Source organism: Hylobates moloch, unplaced genomic scaffold (assembly GCF_009828535.3).
Source record: "Hylobates moloch isolate HMO894 unplaced genomic scaffold, HMol_V3 SCAFFOLD_7, whole genome shotgun sequence".
Classification (NCBI taxonomy): domain Eukaryota; kingdom Metazoa; phylum Chordata; class Mammalia; order Primates; family Hylobatidae; genus Hylobates; species Hylobates moloch.
In genome coordinates this window covers 93625203-93648093 of record NW_026652282.1, presented here as the reverse complement: position 1 = coordinate 93648093, position 22891 = coordinate 93625203, and the positions used below count along the sequence as shown (strand labels likewise).

General features: G+C 38.5%; 2 protein-coding genes across 2 annotated transcripts in view; one reads left to right on the top strand and one right to left on the bottom strand.

The window, feature by feature from the left end:
• Nucleotides 1-13087, top strand: part of TRPC5 (transient receptor potential cation channel subfamily C member 5) — a 317096-nt gene extending 304009 nt beyond the window's left edge. Inside the window, exons 7-10 of the mRNA XM_032756245.2 lie at nucleotides 7252-7455; nucleotides 8180-8221; nucleotides 10311-10400; nucleotides 12395-13087. Of these exons, the coding sequence (XP_032612136.2) occupies nucleotides 7252-7455; nucleotides 8180-8221; nucleotides 10311-10400; nucleotides 12395-13087 (1029 nt within the window). The remainder of the gene's footprint in view (nucleotides 1-7251; nucleotides 7456-8179; nucleotides 8222-10310; nucleotides 10401-12394) is intronic.
• Nucleotides 13088-17507: 4420 nt separating this feature from the next.
• Nucleotides 17508-22891, bottom strand: part of LOC116811963 (putative bifunctional UDP-N-acetylglucosamine transferase and deubiquitinase ALG13) — a 66582-nt gene continuing 61198 nt past the window's right edge. Inside the window, exon 21 of the mRNA XM_058441344.1 lies at nucleotides 17508-17611. Coding sequence (XP_058297327.1) covers nucleotides 17508-17611 — 104 coding nt within the window. The remainder of the gene's footprint in view (nucleotides 17612-22891) is intronic.

Below are 22891 nucleotides of genomic sequence, written 5' to 3'. Positions count from 1 at the left end.
CACCCAGGCTGGAGTGCAGTGGCACGATCTCGGCTCACTGCAGGCTCTGCCCCCTGGGGTTCACGCCATTCTCCTGCCTCAGCCTCCCGTGTAGCTGGGACTACAGGCGCCTGCCACCACGACCAGCTAATTTTTTGTATTTTTTAGTAGAGATGGGGTTTCACCGTGTTAGCCAGGATGGTCTTGATCTCCTGACCTCGTGATCCACCCGCCTCGGCCTCCCAAAGTGCTGGGATTACAGGCGTGAGCCATCGCGCCCGGCCAAGCTTTGTTCTTTTTGCTTAGGATTGTTTTGGCAATATGGGCTCTTTTTTGGTTCCATATGAACTTTAAAGTAGTTTTTTCCAATTCTGTGAAGCAAGTAATTGGTAGCTTGATGGGAATGGCATTGAATCTATAAATTACTTTGGGCAATATGGCCATTTTCATGATAATGATTCTTCCTATCCTTGAGCATGGAATATTCTTCCATTTGTTTGTGCCCTATTTTATTTCGTTGAGCAATGGTTTGTAGTTCTCCTTGAAGAGGTCCTTCACATCCCTTGTAAGTTGGATTCCTAGGTATTTTATTCTCTTTGCAGCAATTGTGAATGGGAGTTCACTCATGATTTGGCTGTCTGTTTGCCTGTTATTGGTGTATAGAAATGCTTGTGATTTTTGCACATTGATTTTGTATCCTGAGACTTTGCTGAAGTTGCTTATCAGCTTAAGGAGATTTGGGGCTGAGATGATGGGGTTTTCTAAATATACAATCATGTCATCTGCAAACAGGGACAATTTGACTTTCTCTTTTCCTAATTGAATACCCTTTATTTCTTTCTCTTGCCTGATTTCCCTGGCCAGAACTTCCAACACTATGTTGAATAAGAGTGGTGAGAGAGGGCATCCGTGTCTTGTGCTGGTTTTCAAAGGGAATGCTTCCAGTTTTTGCACTTTCAGTATGATATTGGCTGTGGGTTTGTCAGAAATAACTCTTATTATTTTGAGATACATTCCATCAATACCTAGTTTATTGAGAGTTTTTAGCATGAAATGGTGTTAAATTTTGTTGAAGGCCTTTTCTGCATCTGTTGAGATCATCATGTGGTTTTTGTCATTGGTTCTGTTTATGTGATGCATTGTATTTATTGATTTATGTATGTTGAATCAGCCTTGCATCCCAGGGATGAAGCCAACTTGATCATGGTGGATAAGCTTTTTGATGTGCTGCTGGATTCGGTTTGCCAGTATTTTATTGAGGATTTTCACATTGATGTTCATCAGGGATATTGGTCTGAAATTCTTTTTTTGTTGTGTCTCTGCCCGGCTTTGGTATCAGCATGATGTTGGCCTCATAAAATGAGTTAGGGAGGATTCCGTCTTTATCTATTGATTGGATTAATTTCAGAAGGAATGGTACCAGCTCCTCTTTGTATCTCTGGTAGAATTCGGGTGTAAATCCATCTGGTACTGGACTTTTTTTGGTTGGTAGGCTATTAATTATTGCCTCAAATTCAGAGCCTGTTATTGGCCTATTCAGAGAATCAGCTTCTTCCTGGTTTAGTCTTGGGAGGGTGTATGTGTCAAGGAATTTATCCATTTCTTCTAGATTTTCTAGTTTATTTGTGTAGAGGTGTTTATAGTATTCTCTGATTGTAGTTTGTATTTCTGTGGGATCAGTGGTGATATCCCCTTTATCATTTTTCGTTGCACCTATTTAATTCTTCCCTCCTTTCTTCTTTATCAGTCTTGCTAGTGGTCTACCAATTTTGTTGATCTTTTCAAAAAACCAGCTTCTGGATTCATTGGGTTTTTGAAGGGTTTTTTTGTCTGTCTCTTTCAGTTCTGCTCTGATCTTAGTTATTTCTTGCCTTCTGCTAGCTTTTGAATTTGTTTGCTCTTGCTTCTCTAGTTCTTTTAATTGTGATGTTAGGGTGTCTATTTTAGATCTTTCCTGCTTTCTCTTGTGGGCATTTAGTGCTATAAATTTCCCTCTACACACTGCTTTAAATGTGACCCAGAGATTCTGGTACATTGTGTCTTTGTTCTCATTGATTTCAAAGAACATCTTTATTTCTGCCTTCATTTTGTTATTTACCCAGTAGTCATTCAGGAGCAAGTTGTTCAGTTTCCATGTAGTTGTGCAGTTTAGAGTGAGTTTCTTAATCCTGAGTTCTAATTTGATTGCACTGTGTTCTGAGAGACAGTTTGTTGTGATTTCTATTCTTTTACATTTGCTGAGGAGTGCTTTACTTCCAATTATATGGTCAATTTTAGAATAAGTGTGATATGGTGCTGAGAAGAATGCATATTCTGTTGATTTGGGGTGGAGAGTTCTGTAGATGTCTATTAGGTCTCCTTGTTTAAGAGCTGAGTTCCAGTCCTGGATGTCCTTGTTAATTTTCTGTCTCGTTGATCTGTCTAATATGGACAGTGGAGTGTAAAGTCTCCCATTATTATTGTGTGGGAGTCTAAGTCTCTTTGTAGGTCTCTAAGCACTTGCTTTATGAATCTGGGTGCTCCTGTATTGGGTGCATATATATTTAGGATAGCTAGCTCTTCTTGTTGAATGGATCCCTTTACCATTATGTAATGGCCTTGTCTCTTTAGATCTTTGTTGGGTTAGTCTCTTTTATCAGAGACTAGGATTGCAGCCCCTGCTTTTTTTTGCTTTCCATTTGCTTGGTAGATGTTCCTCCATCCCTTTATTTTGAGCCTATGTGCATCTTTGCATGTGAGATGGGTCTCCTAAATACAGCACACCCATGGGTCTTGACTCTATCCAATTTGCCAGTCTGTGTCTTTCAATTGGGGCATTTAGCCCATTTACATTTAAGGTTAATATTGTTATGTGTGAATTTGATCCTGTCATTATCATGTTCACTGGTTATTTTGCCCATTAATTGATGCAGTTTCTTCATAGCGTCGATGGTCTCCACAATTTGGCATATTTTTGCAGTGGCTGGTACCAGTTGTTTCTATCCATGTTTAGTGCTTCCTTCAGTAGCTCTTGTAAGGCAGGCCTACTGGTGACAAAATCTCTCAGCATTTGCTTGTCTGTAAAGGATTTTATTTCTCCTTCACTTATGAAGCTTACTTTGGGTGGATATGAAATTCTGGGTTGAAAATTCTTTTCGTTCAGAATGTTGAATATTGGCCCCTACTCTCTTCTGGCTTGTAGGGTTTCTGCCAAGAGGTCCGCTGTTAGTCTGATGGGCTTCCCTTTGTGGGTTACTCAACCTTCCTCTGTGGCTGCCCTTAACACTTTTTCCTTCATTTCGACTTTGGTGAATCTGAGAATTACGTGTCTTGGGGTTGCTCTTCTCAAGGAGTATCTTTGTGATGTTCTCTGTATTTCCTGAATTTGAATGTTGGCCTGCCTTGCTAGGTTGGGGAAGTTCTCCTGGATAATATCCTGAAGAGTGTTTTCCAACTTGGTTCCATTCTCCCCATCACTTTCAGGTACACCAATCAAACATAGATTTGGTCTTTTCCCACAGTCCCATATTTCTTGGAGGCTTTGTTCATTTCCTTTTACTCTTTTTTCTCTAACCTTGTCTTCTCGCTTTATTTAATTTGATCTTCAATCACTGATACCCTTTCTTCCACTTGATCAAATTGGCTATTGAAGCTTGTGCATGTGTCCCGAAGTTTTCGTGCCATGGTTTTCAGCTCCATCATGTCATTTATGGTCTTCTCTACACTGTTTATTCTAGTTAGCCATTCGTCTAATCTTTTTTCAAGGTTTTTAGCTTCCTTATGATGGGTTCGAACATCCTCCTTTAGCTCAGAGTAGTTTGTTATTACCGATCTTCTGAAGCCTACTTCTGTGAACTCGTCAAAGTCATTCTCCATCCAGCTTTCTTCCATTGTTGGTGAGGAGATGCAATTCTTTGGAGGAGAAGAGGCGCTCTGGTTTTTAGAATCTTCAGCTTTTCTGCTCTGGTTTCTCCCCATCTTTGTGGTTTTATCTACCTTTGGTCTTTGAAGTTGGTGATCTACAGATGGGGTTTTGGTATAGATGACCTTTTTGTTGATGTTGATGCTATTCCTATCTGTTTGTTAGTTTTCCTTCTAACAGGTCCCTCAGCTACAGGTCTGTTGGAGTTTGCTGGAGTTCTACTCCAGACCCTGTTTACCTGCGTGTCCCCAGCAGAGGCTGCAGAACAGCAAATATTGCAGAGTAGCAAATATTACTGCCTAATCCTTCCTCTGGAAGCTTCATCCCAGAGGGGCAGCCGCCTATATGAGGTGTCTGTTGGCTCCTATTGGGAGGTGTCTCTCAGTTAGGCTACACGAGGGTCAGGGTCCCACTTGAGGAGGCAGTCTGTCCATTCTGAGAGCTCAAATGCCATGCTGGGAGAACCACTGCTCTCTTCAGAACTGTCAGGCAGGTACATTAAAGTCTGCAGAAGTTGTCTGCTGCCTTTTGTTCAGTTATGCCCTGCCCACAAAGGTGGAGTCTACAGGCAGTGGGCCTCACTGAGCTACAGTGGGCTCCCCCCAGTTCGAGCTTCCTGGCCGCTTTGTTTAGCTACTCAAGCCTCGATGGTGGACGCCCCTCCCCCAGCCAGGCTGCTGCCTTGCAGATTGATCTCAGACTGCTGTACTAGCAGCAAGCAAGGCTCCGTGGGCATGGGACCCGCGAAGCCAAGCACAGGAGAGAACCTTCTTGTCTGCCAGTTGCTAAGACTGTGGGAAAAGTGCAGTATTTGGGTGGAAGTGTCCTGTTTTTCCAAGTAGTCTTTCATGGCTTCCCTTGGCTAAGAAAGGGAAATCCCCCAAACCCTTGTGCTTCCCAGGTGAGGCAACACCCTGCTCTGCTTCAGCTCGCCCTCTGTGGGCTGCACCCACTGTCCAACCAGTCCCAATGTGATGAACCAGGTACCTCAGTTGGAAATGCTGAAATCATCTGTCTTCTGTGTCCATCACGCTGGGAGCTGCAGACCAGAGCTCTTCCTAGTCAGCCATCTTGTAATGCCCCCGCTCCCCCATAATTATTGTTTATATATTGTGATACAAGTCCCTTATCAGATATATGATATTAAATTATTTTCTCACGTTCTATGAGTTATCTTTTCATTTTCTTTACGCTGTCCTTTGATGTAAAAATGTTTTTAATTTTGATTAAGTCAAATTTACCTATTTTGTTTTGTCACTTGGTTTTTGGTGTCATATCTAAGAAATCGTTGTTTTATCCAAGGCCACAAAGATTTACTCCTATGCTTTCCTATTAGAGTTTTATAGTTTTTATCTGTTAAGTATATAGGTCTATGATCCATTTTGAGTTGAGTTTTGTACGTGGTATAACATAGGTGTTTAACTCTACTCTTTTGAATGTGGATGTCTAGTAGTCCAGCATGCCCAACTGATGTTCGGCAAAGGGGAAAAGCAGTTCAATGGAGAAATGAGAGTTGTTCCAACAAATGGTGTCAGGGCAATTGTTCACTCATATTTTTAAAAAGAACCTCAACATAAACCTCTTCCCTTATAGAAAAATTAACTCAAAATGGATCATAGAACTAAAGGCATATCTTACAGCTATAAAAGTTGTGGAGGAAAACATAGGAGAACATCTTCATGACCTTAGGTTAGCTGAAGAGTTCCTGGACATGACACAAAAAGAACAATCTATAAAAAATTGATAGTTTTATAAACATGATAATTTTGACTTTCTCAAAAGTAAAAGTTTGCTCCAGTAAAGACATCATTAAGAGAATGAAAAGATACAGACTGAAAGAAAATATTTGCAAGTCAGGTATCTAACAAAGGGATTGTATCTAGAATATATATGTATATTCTATATTATATTAATATATATAATAAAAATGGGCAAAGGATCTGAAAAACACTTCATCACAGAAGATATATAGATGGTAAATAAGCATGTGAAAAGATACTCAACATCATTAGCCATTTGGGAAATGCAAATTATAACCATAATGAGATCCCACTACATACCTGTTAGAATGACTAAACTTTAAAAACCTGACAAGCACTAAAGAAGATATAGAGCAATTAGTGAAAATGGAAAACAGTATAGCCACTCTGGAAACAGTATGGCATTTTATTATAAACACACCCTTAACACACGATCCAGCAATACCACTCTTAGATATTTAAGTTAGAAAAATTAAACGTATGTTTAGACAAAAACCTGTACATGGTCATAGCAGCTTTACTTATAATTGCTAAAAACTGGAAATAACCTAAATGTTCTTCAGTGGGTAAGCAAACAAACCATCGTGCATGCATATAATAGAAAACTACTCAGCAATGTGATTGAATGGGCTATTGATACATACAAAAACACAGATGAATCTCAAAGGTGTTATGCTGAGTAAAATGAGCCAAACTTAAAAGGTTACCTACTGTATGATTCCATTTATATGACATTTTGGAAAAGGTAAACTATAGGGACAGAAAACAGAGCAGCTGTTGTCAGAGGTTAGAGGTTGGGAAAGTTTGATTACAAAGAGGTAACAATAGGGAACTTTGGAGGGTGACAGAACTGTTGTGTATCCTGATTGTAGTAACGGTTACATCAGTCGATGCAGCTCTTAAAACTCCTAGAAATGTACAGTGATGTGTGTGTGTGTGTGTGTGTGTATTGATTATAATGATTGTTACATGGGTATATATACCTGTCAAAACTCATCAAACACTTTAAATGGTTGAATTTTATTCTGTGTAAATTGTGCCTCAATAAAGTTGAATTTAAAAAAAAAAAAGCCTCCCACCACAATCCCACATCTTAAAAATAACAACTATTGACAGTTTAGTGTGTACTTGTCTAGAACATGTAAGCATGTAATATAAAAGATTTTCCAGTTGCATAAATGGGATCACTGTACATATGTTGTGCTCTATATTGCTTTATTCACTGAGAGGGCTTGGACAGATGCATATATATACATATCTATAATGTTTATGGATCTACCATATTTTAGTAGTTATATTTTATACCATTTTGTAGATGTAACACCATTTATTTAACCAGTTCTACTGTTGAATATTTAGGTTGCTGCCAGTTGTTTTGCTACTATTATCTGTGCTACAGTGAACAGCCATGTACATACATGTTTTTGTAAGTATATTGATAAGATATATTTCTAAGAGTAGGGTTACTGGGTGACAGAGTATGTATAATTTGAATTTATATAGCTCTTGACATATTGCCCTCTATAGAAGCAACTAGAAAGTTTAGAATGAGAAGTGAGTACATCATGCAGTTTCCCATCCCAAATCCTTGAACTTCATTATCTTTCATAGGATCATGCTGATATCGAGTGGAAGTTTGCAAGGACGAAGCTCTGGATGAGTTACTTTGATGAAGGTGGCACCTTGCCACCTCCGTTCAACATCATCCCCAGCCCCAAGTCATTTTTATACCTTGGTAACTGGTTCAACAACACCTTCTGCCCCAAAAGAGATCCTGACGGTAGACGGAGAAGACGCAACTTGAGAAGCTTCACAGTAAGACTTTTAATTTTGAAAAATTAATTTTTAAAAATTGAGATGGAGTCTCACTCTGTCACCCAGGCTGGAGTGTGGTGGCACGGTCTCGGGTCACTGCCAACCTCTGCTGCCTGGCTTCAAGCAATTCTCGTGCCTCAGCCTCCCCAGTAGCTGAGATTACAGGCGTCCGCCACCACATCTGGCTAATTTTTTGTACTTATTACTTTTTTCGAGATGGCGTCTCGCTCTGTCATCCAGGCTGGAGTGCAGTGGCACCATGTCAGCTCACTGCAACCTCCGCCTCCCAGGTTCAAGCGATTCTCCTGCCTCAGCCTCCCAAGTAGCTGGGATTACAGACGAGCACTACCATGCCAGGCATATTTTTGTATTTTTAGTAGAGACAGGGTTTCACTATGTTGGCCAGGCTGGTCTCGAACTCCTGACCTTGTGATCCTCCCGCCTTGGCCTCCCAAAGTGCTGGGATTACAGGCGTGAGCCACTGCACCTGGCCAAAATTATGAATCTTTTTAAACAAAACTGTTTCCTCCCGTCCCTCCTTTGTGACACTCACTGTTTTGAACATCATAAAATCATTCCAACATGCATTTGCTTTGGGGGTTTGTCAGGCAGGAGCTCCTGTAGCATTCTCCAGTCCTAATATATAGAATTATATTCAGATGTTTGGGTGGGTAGGGTGCTGGGAGACTGCTGATGTAACATCTCTGTCTATTTTCAATTATAGGAACGCAATGCTGACAGCCTGATACAAAATCAACATTATCAGGTAAAGCTTCCTCACAGGGATGAAGCACAATAGTTTTTGGCTGGTTCTGTGGAGGAGAAGCAAACTTCACTCCCGGCTGTGTCTGGACACGATCCTATTTGACTGGGATAGGAGGCTTGGAAAGGCTGTAATTTATCAAGGGCTGAAGTACCTTCTCCAAGTGGAATCACCTGCTTTATAATCCTGTTCATGGCCCTTATGCACTGCCTCGGCTTGAGCAGCAACAACTATGACTTAGAAAGCTGTCTTCCTTGAAGTTACATAGAATAGAATATGTGGTTGGTCAGTCAGTCAAATATATGAGTACCTACTGTACATAAAATACTACACTAGATACTAGAAAAATCACTATGAACCAAAAAGATGCAATCTTTCTGCCCTTATGAAATTTATTATCTAGCAGGGATAAAATAACACGTCATTAAAATTACAGTTGACTCTTGAACAACGGAGGATTGAACTGTGTAGATCGACTCATAGGCAGATTTTTTTCAACCAAACGCAAATATAAAATATAGTATTTATGGAATGTAAAACCACATATACAAGAGGGCTGACTTTTTGTATCTGCAGGTTCTGCAGCATGACTGCAAGACTTGAGTATGCATGGATTTTGGTACATGGGGCGGGGGGTCCTGGAACCAATCCCCAGAGTATACTAAGGGATGATTGTATTAAAATTAAGTGATTACAAGGATAAAAACTGCCATGAAGAAAAAATACACAGGGTAATGGTAATACATAACAGGAGGAAACTAACCTCAATGAAGTAAAAGTTTATCTGAATGTCAGGAGTTTAGATCTTGATAAATTACAACATGACTTTAATCAAAGAAATAGAGAAGCACTTTTGCATTTTGTTAAAAAAAAAATAAACCTAATAAACATTTGGGCACTCTTCCCACCAGCTAGAAAACAGCCAAGTATACAAATATCACCGACACCTCTTGAGAATAATCCTTGCAAATCACAAATAAGAGACAACCATCTCTCACCATCCTGATCAAAAGAAAACCAAAGTAGAAAAATGTTCTACAGCGTTTGAAGGAAATGCATCCTTATTCTATAGGTCACTTCTAACTTTGTTCCCCTTAGACCATAACTAACAAAGAGGAGCAGAAAATATGGTATTTTGTATGTAAACCTCCTCTCCCTACTCCCACCTTCAAATGTTATTACTTTTATAATAATAAATCTTAAATAAGATTCATTGTCTTCATTTTCTGCTTCATAGCCCTCAACAATAACAACAACAAAAAAAATGATTCCTGCATGTCTCAGTGAGTTCCTCAAGTACACATAGTAGCAGAAGCAATACCATTGGCCTTGAAATCAGACTGAAGTAGAATGAAAGTCTAATGTTGACACTTACTAGTTGTGTAACATTGGATGAGTCAGCCTCATTGAGCCTTGACTTCCTCATCTGTAACATGGGAAGAGTAATAAAACTTAACTTACAGAGTTGTGAAAATTGAGTGATAAGTATGTATAATATGTATTATGTGCATATGTTGCCTGATACATTGCAATAAGTGGTAGCTATCATCATCACCATCACTAATACAAACTGTAGTGACCATGTGTAGACTATTCCCCTGGGGGCTAAGTGAAAAGAGGACATTCCTGTGAAGGAGAAGTGTAGGTTGACTATGAGAAAAATATCTTCACTATGTAATTAGTGGACATTAAAATCAGCAGACTTAGTGACTCTGAAGAAAACTCTCTCAATTTTATAAAAGGAGAATAAAACTCTCATTTTACTAGGAGTGTTAACGTGTAATCCATCCTAAAGGAAAAGAATATTAACTATATGACCATGCAAGAATTATTCCACTGGAAATACATGTTTACCTTATGCTTGGGTAAAAAAATTTTCCTTTAGGGTGAATTTGATTCTGCCACTAAATTCAGAGACACAATAGTTGTTTAGCCAATGGACTTGACTCATTTTTACAGTAAAAAGCTGGACCCTATGAGGATTTTCTACTGCAAAGAAGGTCTAAGCATGTTTTATTTCCTATGTAAGTTTCTTATTGTACTGAGAGCCTGAGAAGGAGACTGAATGCCTCTTCATGTTTTGTAATTCCAGGAAGTTATCAGGAATTTAGTCAAAAGATATGTGGCTGCTATGATAAGAAATTCCAAAACAAATGAGGGGCTAACAGAAGAAAATTTTAAGGTAATTTAATCATGAAGTGGTTTCTCATTTTACATATCATAAGCATCATTTAATCTTCACAGTGTGTGAGGTTTCTGGTGATGGAATTTCACCTGCTTACAATATAGCAAAGCCAGTCATAATGCTTATTCTCTTAGAATTGTCTCTCATCCAGTAGACGGAGAGATTTTACCAATGTATGTCACACCACAATCAGTGTCATGAATGAAGGAAATCTGCTGTATGCATTCTTTTAATATTCTGAGTGTTTCTCAGTGTGGAAATTGAATGCTTTAAATGATGTGGCAAGGATGCATGGTGGTGAGGGACAAGATAACAAAGGGAAGATGCCTGGAGACTTAATTATCTTCTTTACTTAAAAGATACAAGATCAAAAAGTCTGCTATTAAATCTAAGGTCTTAAGAAACTCTACCATTAAACATTAAAATTCTACTAGTGGCACTAGCCTAAAACAACCGTTTTCAACCAGGGGCAATTTTGCCCCCAAGACCACATTTGGCAATGTCTGGAGATATTTTTGGTTGTCACACTGGTATCTAGACAGTAAAGACAAGGTTGCTACTAAGCATCCTACAATGAATAGTACAGCCTCCCACAACAAGAATTATCCAGCCCAACATGTCAATAGTGCCAAGATTGAGAAACCCTATCCTAGAACACAACTATGTATTTTTTTCTTTTTAAAATTTTTTTTTATTATACTTTAAGTTCTGGGACACATGTGCAGAACGTGCAAGTTTGTTACATAGGTATACATGTGCCATGGTGGTTTGCTGCACCCATCAACCCATCATCTACATTAGGTATTTCTCCTAATGCTATCCCTCCCCTAACCCCCACCTCCTGACAGGCCCCAGTGTGTGCTGTTCCCCTCCCTGTGTCCATGAACACATCTATATTTTCTAAGGCACACAGAAAGTCCATTATCCTAATTCATAGACATAATTCATCTACTGAGGGTCTGCTATGTTCCAAGCACTCTGTTAAGTGCTCTGGTACAGTGGTGAGCAAGATCTAACCAGCTCCTACTCTCAAGGAGTGACAAACAATAATAAAGGGTGATGAACAATTTTATATTCTGACAGGTTAAACATAGGACACTGTGGAAACACAGAGAGGAGGGACACTCAACTGGGACTTGGGGAGTCAAGACAGACTTTCCAATGGAAGTGATGCTTAAGCTGAGGCTTGAAAGCAAAGCCAGCCAGATAAAGGGGAGTTGGGGAGAAGAGTGTTCTGGACAGAGAGAACAGCACAGGCAAAGGCCCAGAGGCAAGGGAGAATATGTCCATACAGGTGGATAGCAGAGAGCCTAGGAAAAGAGTAGAAAGATGAAACTGGAGAAAGCAACATGTACTAGGCCTTGAAAAACCTTGTAGTCCATGGTATGGCATTTCTACTTTTTCCTAAAGTCAGTGACAAGTTAGTAACAAGTTTTGAGAAGGGGAAGTACATGAACAGATTTCAGCTTGGCTTTTAAAGGAACAATCTAGTATGTAAGCAGCCAGTTGGAGATAGAAGACATTTCATAGAGGTTTGAACAGGGCCCCCTGTCTCAAAACAGCAGTCTCATCACCTGACATTCAACTTCTCTAGTTTCACTCGTTAGAGTCTTAAAAGCTTTTTCCTCTTCAGTAGTCCTTTTATATGCAGACACCTGTGAGAGCCAATGTCCTAATCTAATACCTTGTTAGTTAATACTTAGCAGCAGGAGTTAGTCCTTATGAAAGCACCTCAACAGACTAATCCCTGCTAAAGTGTTAGCTAATCCTGAATCAACTTTACCCATTGTACAATTTTGCCAATGGCCAGCCCAGCCCTGCCCATGGAATTATTAATATGTTTTTCTTGTGTTTGAATAATGGCAGATTTTTCTGGTGTTTTGTGATTTGCTACTAGGCAAAAACCTGGAACATACCAACAGTATCTAATGTGCCTACTTTGAAATAAAGTCCAAGCTTCTTGACATAATATGTCTCCTCTCTTTTCCCAGGAATTAAAGCAAGACATCTCCAGCTTTCGATATGAAGTGCTTGACCTCTTGGGAAATAGAAAACATCCAAGGAGAAGCTTTTCCACTAGCAGCACTGAATTCTCTCAGAGAGACGATAATAATGATGGCAGTGGTGGGGCTCGGGCCAAATCCAAGAGTGTCTCTTTTAATTTAGGCTGCAAGAAAAAGGCTTGCCATGGGCCACCTCTCATCAGAACCATGCCAAGGTCCAGTGGTGCCCAAGGAAAGTCAAAAGCTGAATCATCAAGCAAACGCTCCTTCATGGGTCCTTCTCTCAAGAAACTGGGTCTCCTATTCTCCAAATTTAATGGTCATATGTCTGAACCCAGTTCAGAGCCAATGTACACAATTTCTGATGGAATTGTTCAGCAGCACTGTATGTGGCAGGACATCAGATATTCTCAGATGGAGAAAGGGAAAGCAGAGGCCTGTTCTCAAAGTGAAATTAACCTCAGTGAGGTAGAATTAGGTGAAGTCCAGGGCGCTGCTCAGAGCAGTGAATGCCCTCTAGCCTGTTCCAGCTCTCTTCACTGTGCATCCAGCATCTGCTCCTCAAATTCTAAACTTTTAGACTCCTCAGAGGATGTATTTGAAACTTGGGGAGAGGCTTGTGACTTGCTCATGCACAAATGGGGTGATGGACAGGAGGAACAAGTTACAACTCACCTCTAAGTCAAGCCCTAATCATCTGTTCTGGAACTCAACAGAAATTTGTAATTTCCTTGCTCTCAGAGGTGACACAGAGTATGATTCCCTCACTGCCCCTGCCCCCCAGAAAGGAGAGTGAAACTCTTATTTGCACCATCTTTTATAGCTACATTCTCCATTTTTGTTCTTGTTTTATTACTTTATTATTTGCCTTTTTAATACCTGTACACACTAAGTCCGTCTTACAACCAACTGAAGGGGTGTTGCACCTAATCATCAGAGGTGCAGTTGGGTGCTTAACCTTTTTGCTTTGCTTTTCTCACCCATGCTTCCTTGAAGCCCCAGGTGCCACTTTGCTAGTCTTGTTGCCGCACAGGTTCCTGACCATCCTCAGAATCTCATGCCATTTTCCCGCAGAGCTGAGGGATGTGGTCAGCAGTCCCTACCAGCTATCAGATAAGGCAAACTACCCTGCCGATCTTTGTTGCCATTCAGTGCTACGCGCTGCCCATGCTGGGTCAATGAACAGCATCAAAGGGAGGCTGAAGAGATTTCAAAGAATTGTCAGCTTGTGGTTTCTAGGTATAAGTGGCTTGTTTCATTCTTAAATACTACAACTTCTTATTGTGGGGGCTATTGAGTTTTCTTGTTTCTTAAAGATGTGTTAGTTTCCTAATGTGTGCCAATGAAATATTTACCCCATAGTATATGTCATATCTAATAAGTTAGGCAAACTATTTTTTCTGTGTTTGTTTCAGTTAACTTACTACATTTGAAAATTTGATAGTATCAAAATTAGTATTTAGAATTTGTGCTATTTTTTAAAAATATCTACCACACTCTAACCAATAGTCACTACATCTCATACATTGGTAAGATAAATAGTTGTCATATTTGTTGGGTCCTATTCTACTGTTGATAGTTTTAATTATCATTGCTATCAAAGAATTCCTAAGATAAAAGCCTGAATTCGAAATATTTTTATCAGAAAAATGGCATATTGCTGAAGTGTCAAAATATGAGAAAAGAGCATCTTCATTTTAATTAATTGCTTTATAAAAATGGCAACTTTAGGTATAGATAACCTAATTCAGGTTGCAGTTTTAATATTCACTGGGGGCAGTGGAATTGCATGTGTAAATTATGTTAGATATATAACATAACAACCCTAGTGGATTCATGGAATTATAAACGTGATCCAAATTCTACTGTCTTCCAAGAAAGCTACATTTATACATCCAAACAAATTCTTTTCCACAACTTAAGAGTACCTCATCAGAATACAGTGGTTCAAGTTAAAAAATAAAGTCCATAATGCATATGGTCATCATTCTAGACCTGATAACCACTGAGAACCTGCTGAGCAAGGATGGTTTTTACCAACATCAGCACAAAGGTTTCCTCAATTTAGACTCTAACATATGACCTGAAACAACTCTAGGTCTGAGTCCTAGAGATTACATTAATAGTGTGTAGCCCAGAAAAGTAAAATAGTTAGGTGTCACCGTTTTTAATGTCAACACCAACAGGAATCCATTTAATGTATGTAATTTCTGATAAAAGTAAGAGAAATGAGGAATTTTCAAACTCTGCAAATATGCCTCCAAACTAGCTTTTGATAGTGTGGTTTCTGTTATTTGAATGGATTCCCATCTCTGTCTCTAGCCTGGAGAAGAGCAAGATGGAGGGGGAGGGGCCAGAAACAGGAGGAGGTTTTGAAGAATAAAGCCTCAGATCCAGGGAAAAGTGATCAAGTGAAAAAGCTGCATCAAGACCCATTTGGCAAGAGGTTGTCTGAAAATAATTCCTTGATCATATCTGAAGTGGTTATTTACTCAAATCAATTTCTCCCCTGCTTCACTAAGACTGTCATAAATGGCCTTGACATTTAATCACAGGTTATTTTCCAGAAAGGTTTCTAAAGTTACAGATTCAGCTTTCCAAATTGTCAAATTCACTTTGAATAATAATAGAACCTGGACTACATTCCTAACTCATATTAACAGCACCAAAAGAAATAGCATATAACCCCATTTTATAAAAAGAAAAACATGTTTTTCTCAGAAACGTATATCACTTCTGAAAACTTATGTATAAGTGTTCTAGCAGTGACCTTATCAACTTGTCAGAAAACAGGCTAGCCAGACATGGAACCGTATTCCAAAAGTCTTCTGTCACTTATGTTCTAAAGAGATAGTACGTGTAAATCAATCTCTACTATTGAAAGAACCAGTATCATATGTCACGGGAGTACATTCCTTTTCAGATCTTCTCAGGGTTATCGTTGTGACTTGGGCTTAAGACTTCACTAGCTATAGTGAAGCCTCATTTAGGATGGGGGTTAAAGCTAAACAGCTATTGCCCTAACTTCCATGTTGGCGACACCAACATTTTTATTAACTCTAATTCAGTACAAAGTAGGAAAGGAAAAAGATTTTGTTCACTTCCTTACTCTCTTGATCAATTATCATAAAAGGTATTTCAAGTGAAAATGCTTAGGTATATCCTCTGACCCCAGAGGAGTTATAAGCCAACTTGAGAGTAAATTTATAAACATAAAAAGTTAAGAACTAAAAGAGAACTTTATAAAATATCTACTCTATTCCAACCTCATATTTTACAAATAGAAAATAAAGAGGCCCAGAGAAGGACAATGACTTGCTCAAGGTCACAGAGCTGGTCAATAAACTCAAGTCTTCTAGATTATAGAAGACACTTATTAGTAAGCATATATGTTATATATAGATGTGAAGTGGCCACTACAGACACCCTTTTGTTCATTTGCCAAAAATGCTGTGAACTCCAAAAACTTCAGACTTACATATTTAAATGTGAAGTTAAAAATGTACTGCAAAGTCAAACACAAATAATACAAAAATCATTTACTACTTATCTAAAATATCCATATCATGGTCCACCTACATTACAGTTGGCTTATCACTTCCGGACACCTTGGATTCATTTATTTGATCTCGTAAAGTCTCCCTAATAATAAAAGTAAAAATTACAAAGAAAATATTTGAATTATATTAGAAAGTGACCATTGTTGAAGTATCTCCACTTCCAGCTTTATGTCCAGTGAAATACAAACACAGAGGAAAGACTCTAAATTTAACATCATTTTTGGAAAATGCCAAACTTTACAGGGATATAAATGCTTCAAGTTATGCTTCTGTCTACTGACATGGAGATATTAAAAAATTCCCTGTTCTGCCTCCATCATTTTTCATTCCACTGTGACCTAACTTAGGCTATTTCAGCTAAGTCGTAAATACTTGTCTGCAATTTGATTAAATAATTTTTAAAAAACGAACGCCTCCACTTTTCAAATGACTTAATACCTTTTCCAAAAAGAACTTTATAGTTCTTATGGCAGTGCAAACCTCATCTGAAAACTTCAGTGGGAACTTTAGAGATAAATATGAGGCCATACCTTAGCCTGAAAATACAAATAACCATTGGCATTCATGTTGCATGGTGGGTGAAACTTGTGTGGTGTTTTGACTAATAGTTTTAGTGCCCCAGACCTTGGTTTGTTAAATCATCAGGTAAAAAGTACTTGAAGATAGGCAGCAAATCCTTTGTTTAAAAGTACCTTAGAAAAATTGAGGCTGGGCATGGTGGCCCACTCCTGTAATCCCAGCACTTTGGGAGGCCAAAGTGGGTGGTTCACTTGAGTCCAGGAGTTCGAGATCAGCCTGGCCAATATGGTGAAACCCATCTCTACTAAAAATACAAAAATTAGCTGGGCATGGTGGTACAAGCCTGTAGTCCCAGCTACTTGAGAGGCTGAGGCATGAGAATCACTTGAACCTGGGAGGCAGAGGTTGCAGTGCGCTGAGATCACACCACTGCACTCAAGCCTGGGCGGCAGAGCGAGACTGTCTCAAAAATAAATAAATAAAGGTACCTAAGAAAAATTGAGTATATTTTCTTGGTAATCAAGTTTTCAAAAGATTGCTCATATAGACACAGTCAATGCAAATTGATCCAAGTGTTCAGATCATTTAAATAATCTCTTCATACCTACTTCACAGCTCTCCCCACCTTCAACCCCTGCAGCTTTGCCTCAAAACTATGGATATTTTAGATTGTTTCTTTGGCTTACTTTATCTAGATAATTACTCCAAATATCCACCTTGCTGGTGTAGAACTCGGCAGTGGGATCTGAGTATCCCAAATGAATGTGAGCTTTACTTTAGCAGAGAGAAACATTGTTACCATTATATTTCTAATGAACCTTCCAGTAACTTTTCTTCCAACAGATGTGGGTTTTGGCTTGCTTTGCCTTTTGAGGGATGTCTGTAAAAGTGAGAATGTGTCTGTGTATATACATAGACACATATAACAAAACTTAATAGCATTTGATTGTTCTGCCCTTGGCCCTTTATCCCTTTAGGTAATTACTAGATCATTTTGAAGAGACGGAAGCAAGAATAATTTTTCATTGGAGACATTTCCTGAGCTGTGAGGAACTGCCAAAATGAACTGCCATGACAGCATCTTCTGTAGTACTTTCATATTGAGAACTATCAAGATTTGAGGTTCCTGGTTTTGTTAAAAAAAAAAAAAAAAGCATTTAGGTCAGAATAAGGTATCAGTCTTACCTGGAAGACTTAAATATACACATTTTTGGCAAAATAAAGTAAGCCTGCATACTTCAGATTTACTGTATACCTGAGATTTGGTGCATACTTGAGGTGTTAATATTCATTCATATGCTGGTATGTGGCCTAGGATTTTCATCTATTGTGTGGTGATCCAGAGGAGGTGTTAGTGGGTGCCTTGTGAGAGCTTTACTTTTAGAAAATGTAATGTTTACTTTTAGAAAATGTGAGAGCTTTACTTTTAGAAAATGTAACTGCTGGAATGATAGAGACAGCAAGCCAGTGTGCTCTAGCATCTTTAGGCTCAGTATTTGTGTTATCCCCAACTTGAGTGGATTTGTATCTTGTACTTGATTATTGGATCTGAGCTGTGTTCATTCTTTTTCTAAAGATACACCATCAACGTTTGTGGTACCTGAGAGACATATACATATTAAGAATTATAATATTTAAATAGAAAACTAAGTGGAATGCCCTTATGCCAAAAAGCTAGTTTTCTTATATGATGTGAAAAGATGTGAAAGCTCTAGAGGCTTCCTGTTACTACACAAATAAATGGCAAACAATTTCTGTAGGAACATAAAACAGCCCACAACTTTTGATCATTGAAATCAACTGTCATACATCCATGAAAGTAGCATGTATCTGTCCTACCCTCCTCCCCCTCAAAGAACTTTCTTTATAACTCCAGTGACTTGATAGAACCAAAAAAGACTAACTGAAATAGGTTAGAATGGCTTGCAATGTGAAGGTCATTTTCACCATTTTTCAGCATATTTGCCCTTTGACTTTAGCAGGTTTGGGGGCAACCTAACATCCCAGGAGCTTACATACATACACACAAAAGGCACTGTCCTCAGTGGCACTTGAACGAATATGTGGCAGTGTGCCTTTCATTTAAGCCTAAGGTAGCCAGCCATTCGAAAGTACAATTAAGCTGGGATTGGCCATTTTATATATTTTCCCAGAAGTTCAATATATCCCCAAAATACTCATTGCCACCAATTGCCTTCCAACCTAGGAACCCTCTTGACAGTTCTCCAGTCTTACACAACTCTTAAAGCTGATCCTTGGAAGGAAGAAAGGAGGCTTTGGATTTTTGCTGGGATTGGGAAACTTAGATGCTGATAGTGTAGTAAAGAGACAGCTGGAAAAGCTTTTGAAGTAAGGATGAGTGAGGATATACACTTTAAAACATGGGGCTAAACCACCAAATTGTCAATTTTTTGGATGACCAAATTGAGATGAATCACTTGAATTAAAAATATAATTTAAAATGGTTAATTAAAACATTAAAATCATCATTTCTCCTTTAATGAAATTCAAAAAATGCAACAATATATGAAAGCAGAACTACTGGTAAATCATTTTTCAGATTTTGGGTCATATTTGGGTTAAATTTCAGATGTTAACAAGTTCTCAACCTTGGGATCACTGTAAATATAAGTTCAACACACCACACCCATAATGCAATATCACAGATGGGCTTTCATAAATATGTACACTTTAGCCAATTGGAAAGATCACTTCCTTCAAATTTTATCTAAGAAATAAAGTGGGTTTGTCAAAACAACATGAAAGAGAAATGAAAGGTAAGGAAGGGTACTATGGCAAAAAGCCAGATTATGTATCTGGTGTCATCTTTTAGCCTCATAAATTTGGAATAAACATAAAATAGGATAATGACTGACATTTTCATAAACATACCAGAACTTATGCACCCAAATGAATGTTGTCCTTTAAAGTAGTCACCTTAAAAAGCCATACCCATATTCTAATGATGCTGCCATTACTCAACCCACTTTGGACTTCTGCTTTTTTTTTTTTTTTTTTTTTTTTTTTTTGAGACGGAGTCTCGCTCTTTCACCCAGGCTGGAGTGCAGTGGCGCGATCTCGGCTCACTGCAAGCTCCGCCTCCCGGGTTCACGCCATTCTCCTGCCTCAGCCTCTCTGAGTAGCTGGGACTACAGGCGCCCGCCACCACGCCCGGCTAATTTTTTGTATTTTTAGTAGAGACGGGGTTTCACCGTGGTCTCGATCTCCTGACCTCGTGATCCGCCGGCCTCGACCTCCCAAAGTGCTGGGATTACAAGCGTGAGCCACCGCGCCCGGCCGGACTTCTGCTTTTGAAATGACTTTCAAAGTCCAGAGTACAATCTCTGAATATCCTCAATGGTAGAAAATCATGATCCTATAAGATTAAATTTTTAGGAATTTAGAAACTGCCAGAAGTAATTTTAGATCCACACTTGGTAAAACATGTGGTAGTCAAGATGAGTACCACTTTCTCTGGTTAAAAACAAACAAAAAAACAAAAAAACATTTTCGAGTGCTATTACACAATAGGCACTTTGATAGGCGCAATTATAAAATAATGAGACTGTCTCTTGTGGGATTTGTAAGGGACCTGGAACTGTTCTTGGGAATCTAGTTTTTTCCCCTAATTAACTTTATTTAGGAATGATTTATGTACAATTACCTGCATCCATTTAAAGTGTACAAATTGGTGAGTTTTCAGAGTTGTATATACCCCTGGAAGCAGCAGCCAAAATCAAGTTATAGAATATCTCCATCACCCCCTCAAGAATCCTTGTTCCCCTTTGTATCCTGGAATCTAGTTTCAATTATGCTTGGAGCAGTGGTAGCCTTACATGAATAAGCACATAGCCTCCTAAAGAGAACACTTTAAAGAGCAATATATTTAGATAGAGAAGCTTCACTGATTTGGGAACAACCATAATTAACCCTTTGTGTTTAAACAGTAAAATACATTGAGTTCCAATGGCTTATGCTGTAAATAAACTCAGAATTGACTCCTCAAACTTATTTGATCCTTAAGAAATGACATTGTATAGCACAGAGGCTCTGGTGACTAGGCTGTTATCAGGGAGAGGGACAGTAAAGAAAAACCACTAACCTCCACAGAGAACAGAGGGGAGGATTTTGGACTCATAAGAACCCATGGTGGCAGAAGCAATGGAAAGAGACTCTAATGGGAAGATGGCAGCTAGCTAGCTGAATGTGTTCAGGTCATTTGAAAGTCACATATTCAGATTAGGTATTTCCTGTATAAGATCTAGTCATAGTATTTAAAGTATAGCCTCATCATGTTGTGGCCACACCTTGTAGGACCTCCTTGTAAAACATATTAAGCAATCAGTTTAAATATCCAAGGCAAAGTAACCTGTAGTCCAATAATGAGTGATAACTGTGCTTAGCGTACTTGGGCAGGAGAAGCAGCCAGAATTCTCAAGTGTCTTAACAGGATAATTGGGACCAATGACACCAAAATGAATATTATGTGAGCACATGAAGAGTCCTCTAAACCCAAAGGATTAACACATTAGTCTGTGGTTTAATGTAAAAGGAAATTCAATTCGATAAATTAACTTTAAAATTAACTGTTCAAATTACTACCTTAACAAAGCAAAAGTAAAGTTGTATCTTAGCTCAACAGTAAAGACACAGACCTTCCCCAGGACACTTTAGATAAGGATAAACACATCCTTCTCAAGCAAATACATTTTAGTTTGCTTCTTATAACATAGGAATGCACACCAGAGGTACTATTCAACAGAACAATAGTTAAACTCTTCACAGGATTCTATTTATTCCATATTTCTCAAAAATGGGGTTGAAATTAGGGATGGGAGTTTCTTTCTACTCAAAACAATGAATGCAGTCTGCAGTTACAAACTAACATTTGGTAGCAGGAAGGAGAATACTAGAGAATACGGGCTATGTGTAATTCACCTTCTAAGCCTAGCTGGAAGCCCCAACCACGTATCACCATATAGAAAATGTGTCAAATTTCAGTTTAAAATGATACATCTTGAGCATAATCATGAAAAGGGAAAATTCAAATGTGTCTGTGTAAATGACACTGGCTTTGAAGACTATTTTAAAAGTGGAAATCTCTTTGAATAACTATCACTTTTATTCAGACACTTTCTGTAAGTGCATAGTGTCAATCTTAATGTATTAAAAAGAATCTTGTACAATAAAATAATTTTGTGTATTTTTAGCTTCAGTATGAACAAAATAAAGTATTTACTTTTTTCCCCTGAAATGTGTGACAATTCAGATTTAAGGTGTTATGTTCCTCCCTTTTTCAGTGTAATCATTTGTAGCCACCTATTATTAACATTTACGAACAACAGATTTCACAATGTAATTTGCCTAGCAGAAACACTAATGGGAGACCTCCACAGTCCAATATATTTTGAAAAGTATATGTGAATAAATATTCTGATTTTTATATCTTCCATTAAACAAAGCTGACTAGTATTTAAGAATTTAATAATAATTTATAAGAACTATGAGATGAAGTAAAGAGACCAATACAGTTTTAAAGCTATAGCTTACAACATCGAAAAACCTTAGAGGCCCGATTCTAGAAATTAATTATTCTTCATTGAGTACTTAAAGTATGATACATATCGCATAGAACAGTTGGAAATCTGTGAGACAGTGAGAAGACATATAAATGGAGGTTAAGCTGGTCATGATTAAACCAGTGTCATCTGAGGACATCTGAGCAATAATTCCAGAATCAGTTGACATTTCTCCTTCAGATTTTTTTTTGTAGTAACAGACTTTTCAGCAACTAGCTTTCCACTAATTCAGATTCCTGAAGTTTGATTGTCTTATTTTACTGTTTAACTTTTACACCAGCAGGGCACTGGTTAGCATATCAGAAAAGCTTAACTTTCAGCTAAATAACTCACCTGCAAGTCCTGGCCTAATTATTTTAAGCATAAATGAGTGTACAACATTTACACACTGGTTAGAAAAGGATAATTAAAATAAGCAGAAGTCACAAATGAGATAACATCTCACACCAGTTAGAATGGCGATCATTAAAAAGTCAAGAAACAACAGGTGCTGGAGAGGATGTGGAGAAATAGGAACACTTTTACACTGTTGGTGGGACTGTAAACTAGTTCAACCATTGTGGAAGTCAGTGTGGCGATTCCTCAAGGATCTAGAACTAGAAATACCATTTGACCCAGCCATCCCATTAATGGGTATATACCCAAAGGATTATAAATCATGCTGCTATAAAGACACATGCACATGTATGTCTATTGTGGCACTATTCATAATAGCAAAGACTTGGAACCAACCCAAATGTCCAACAACGATAGACTGGATTAAGAAAATGTGGCACATATACACCATGGAATACTATGCAGCCATAAAAAATGATGAGTTCATGTCC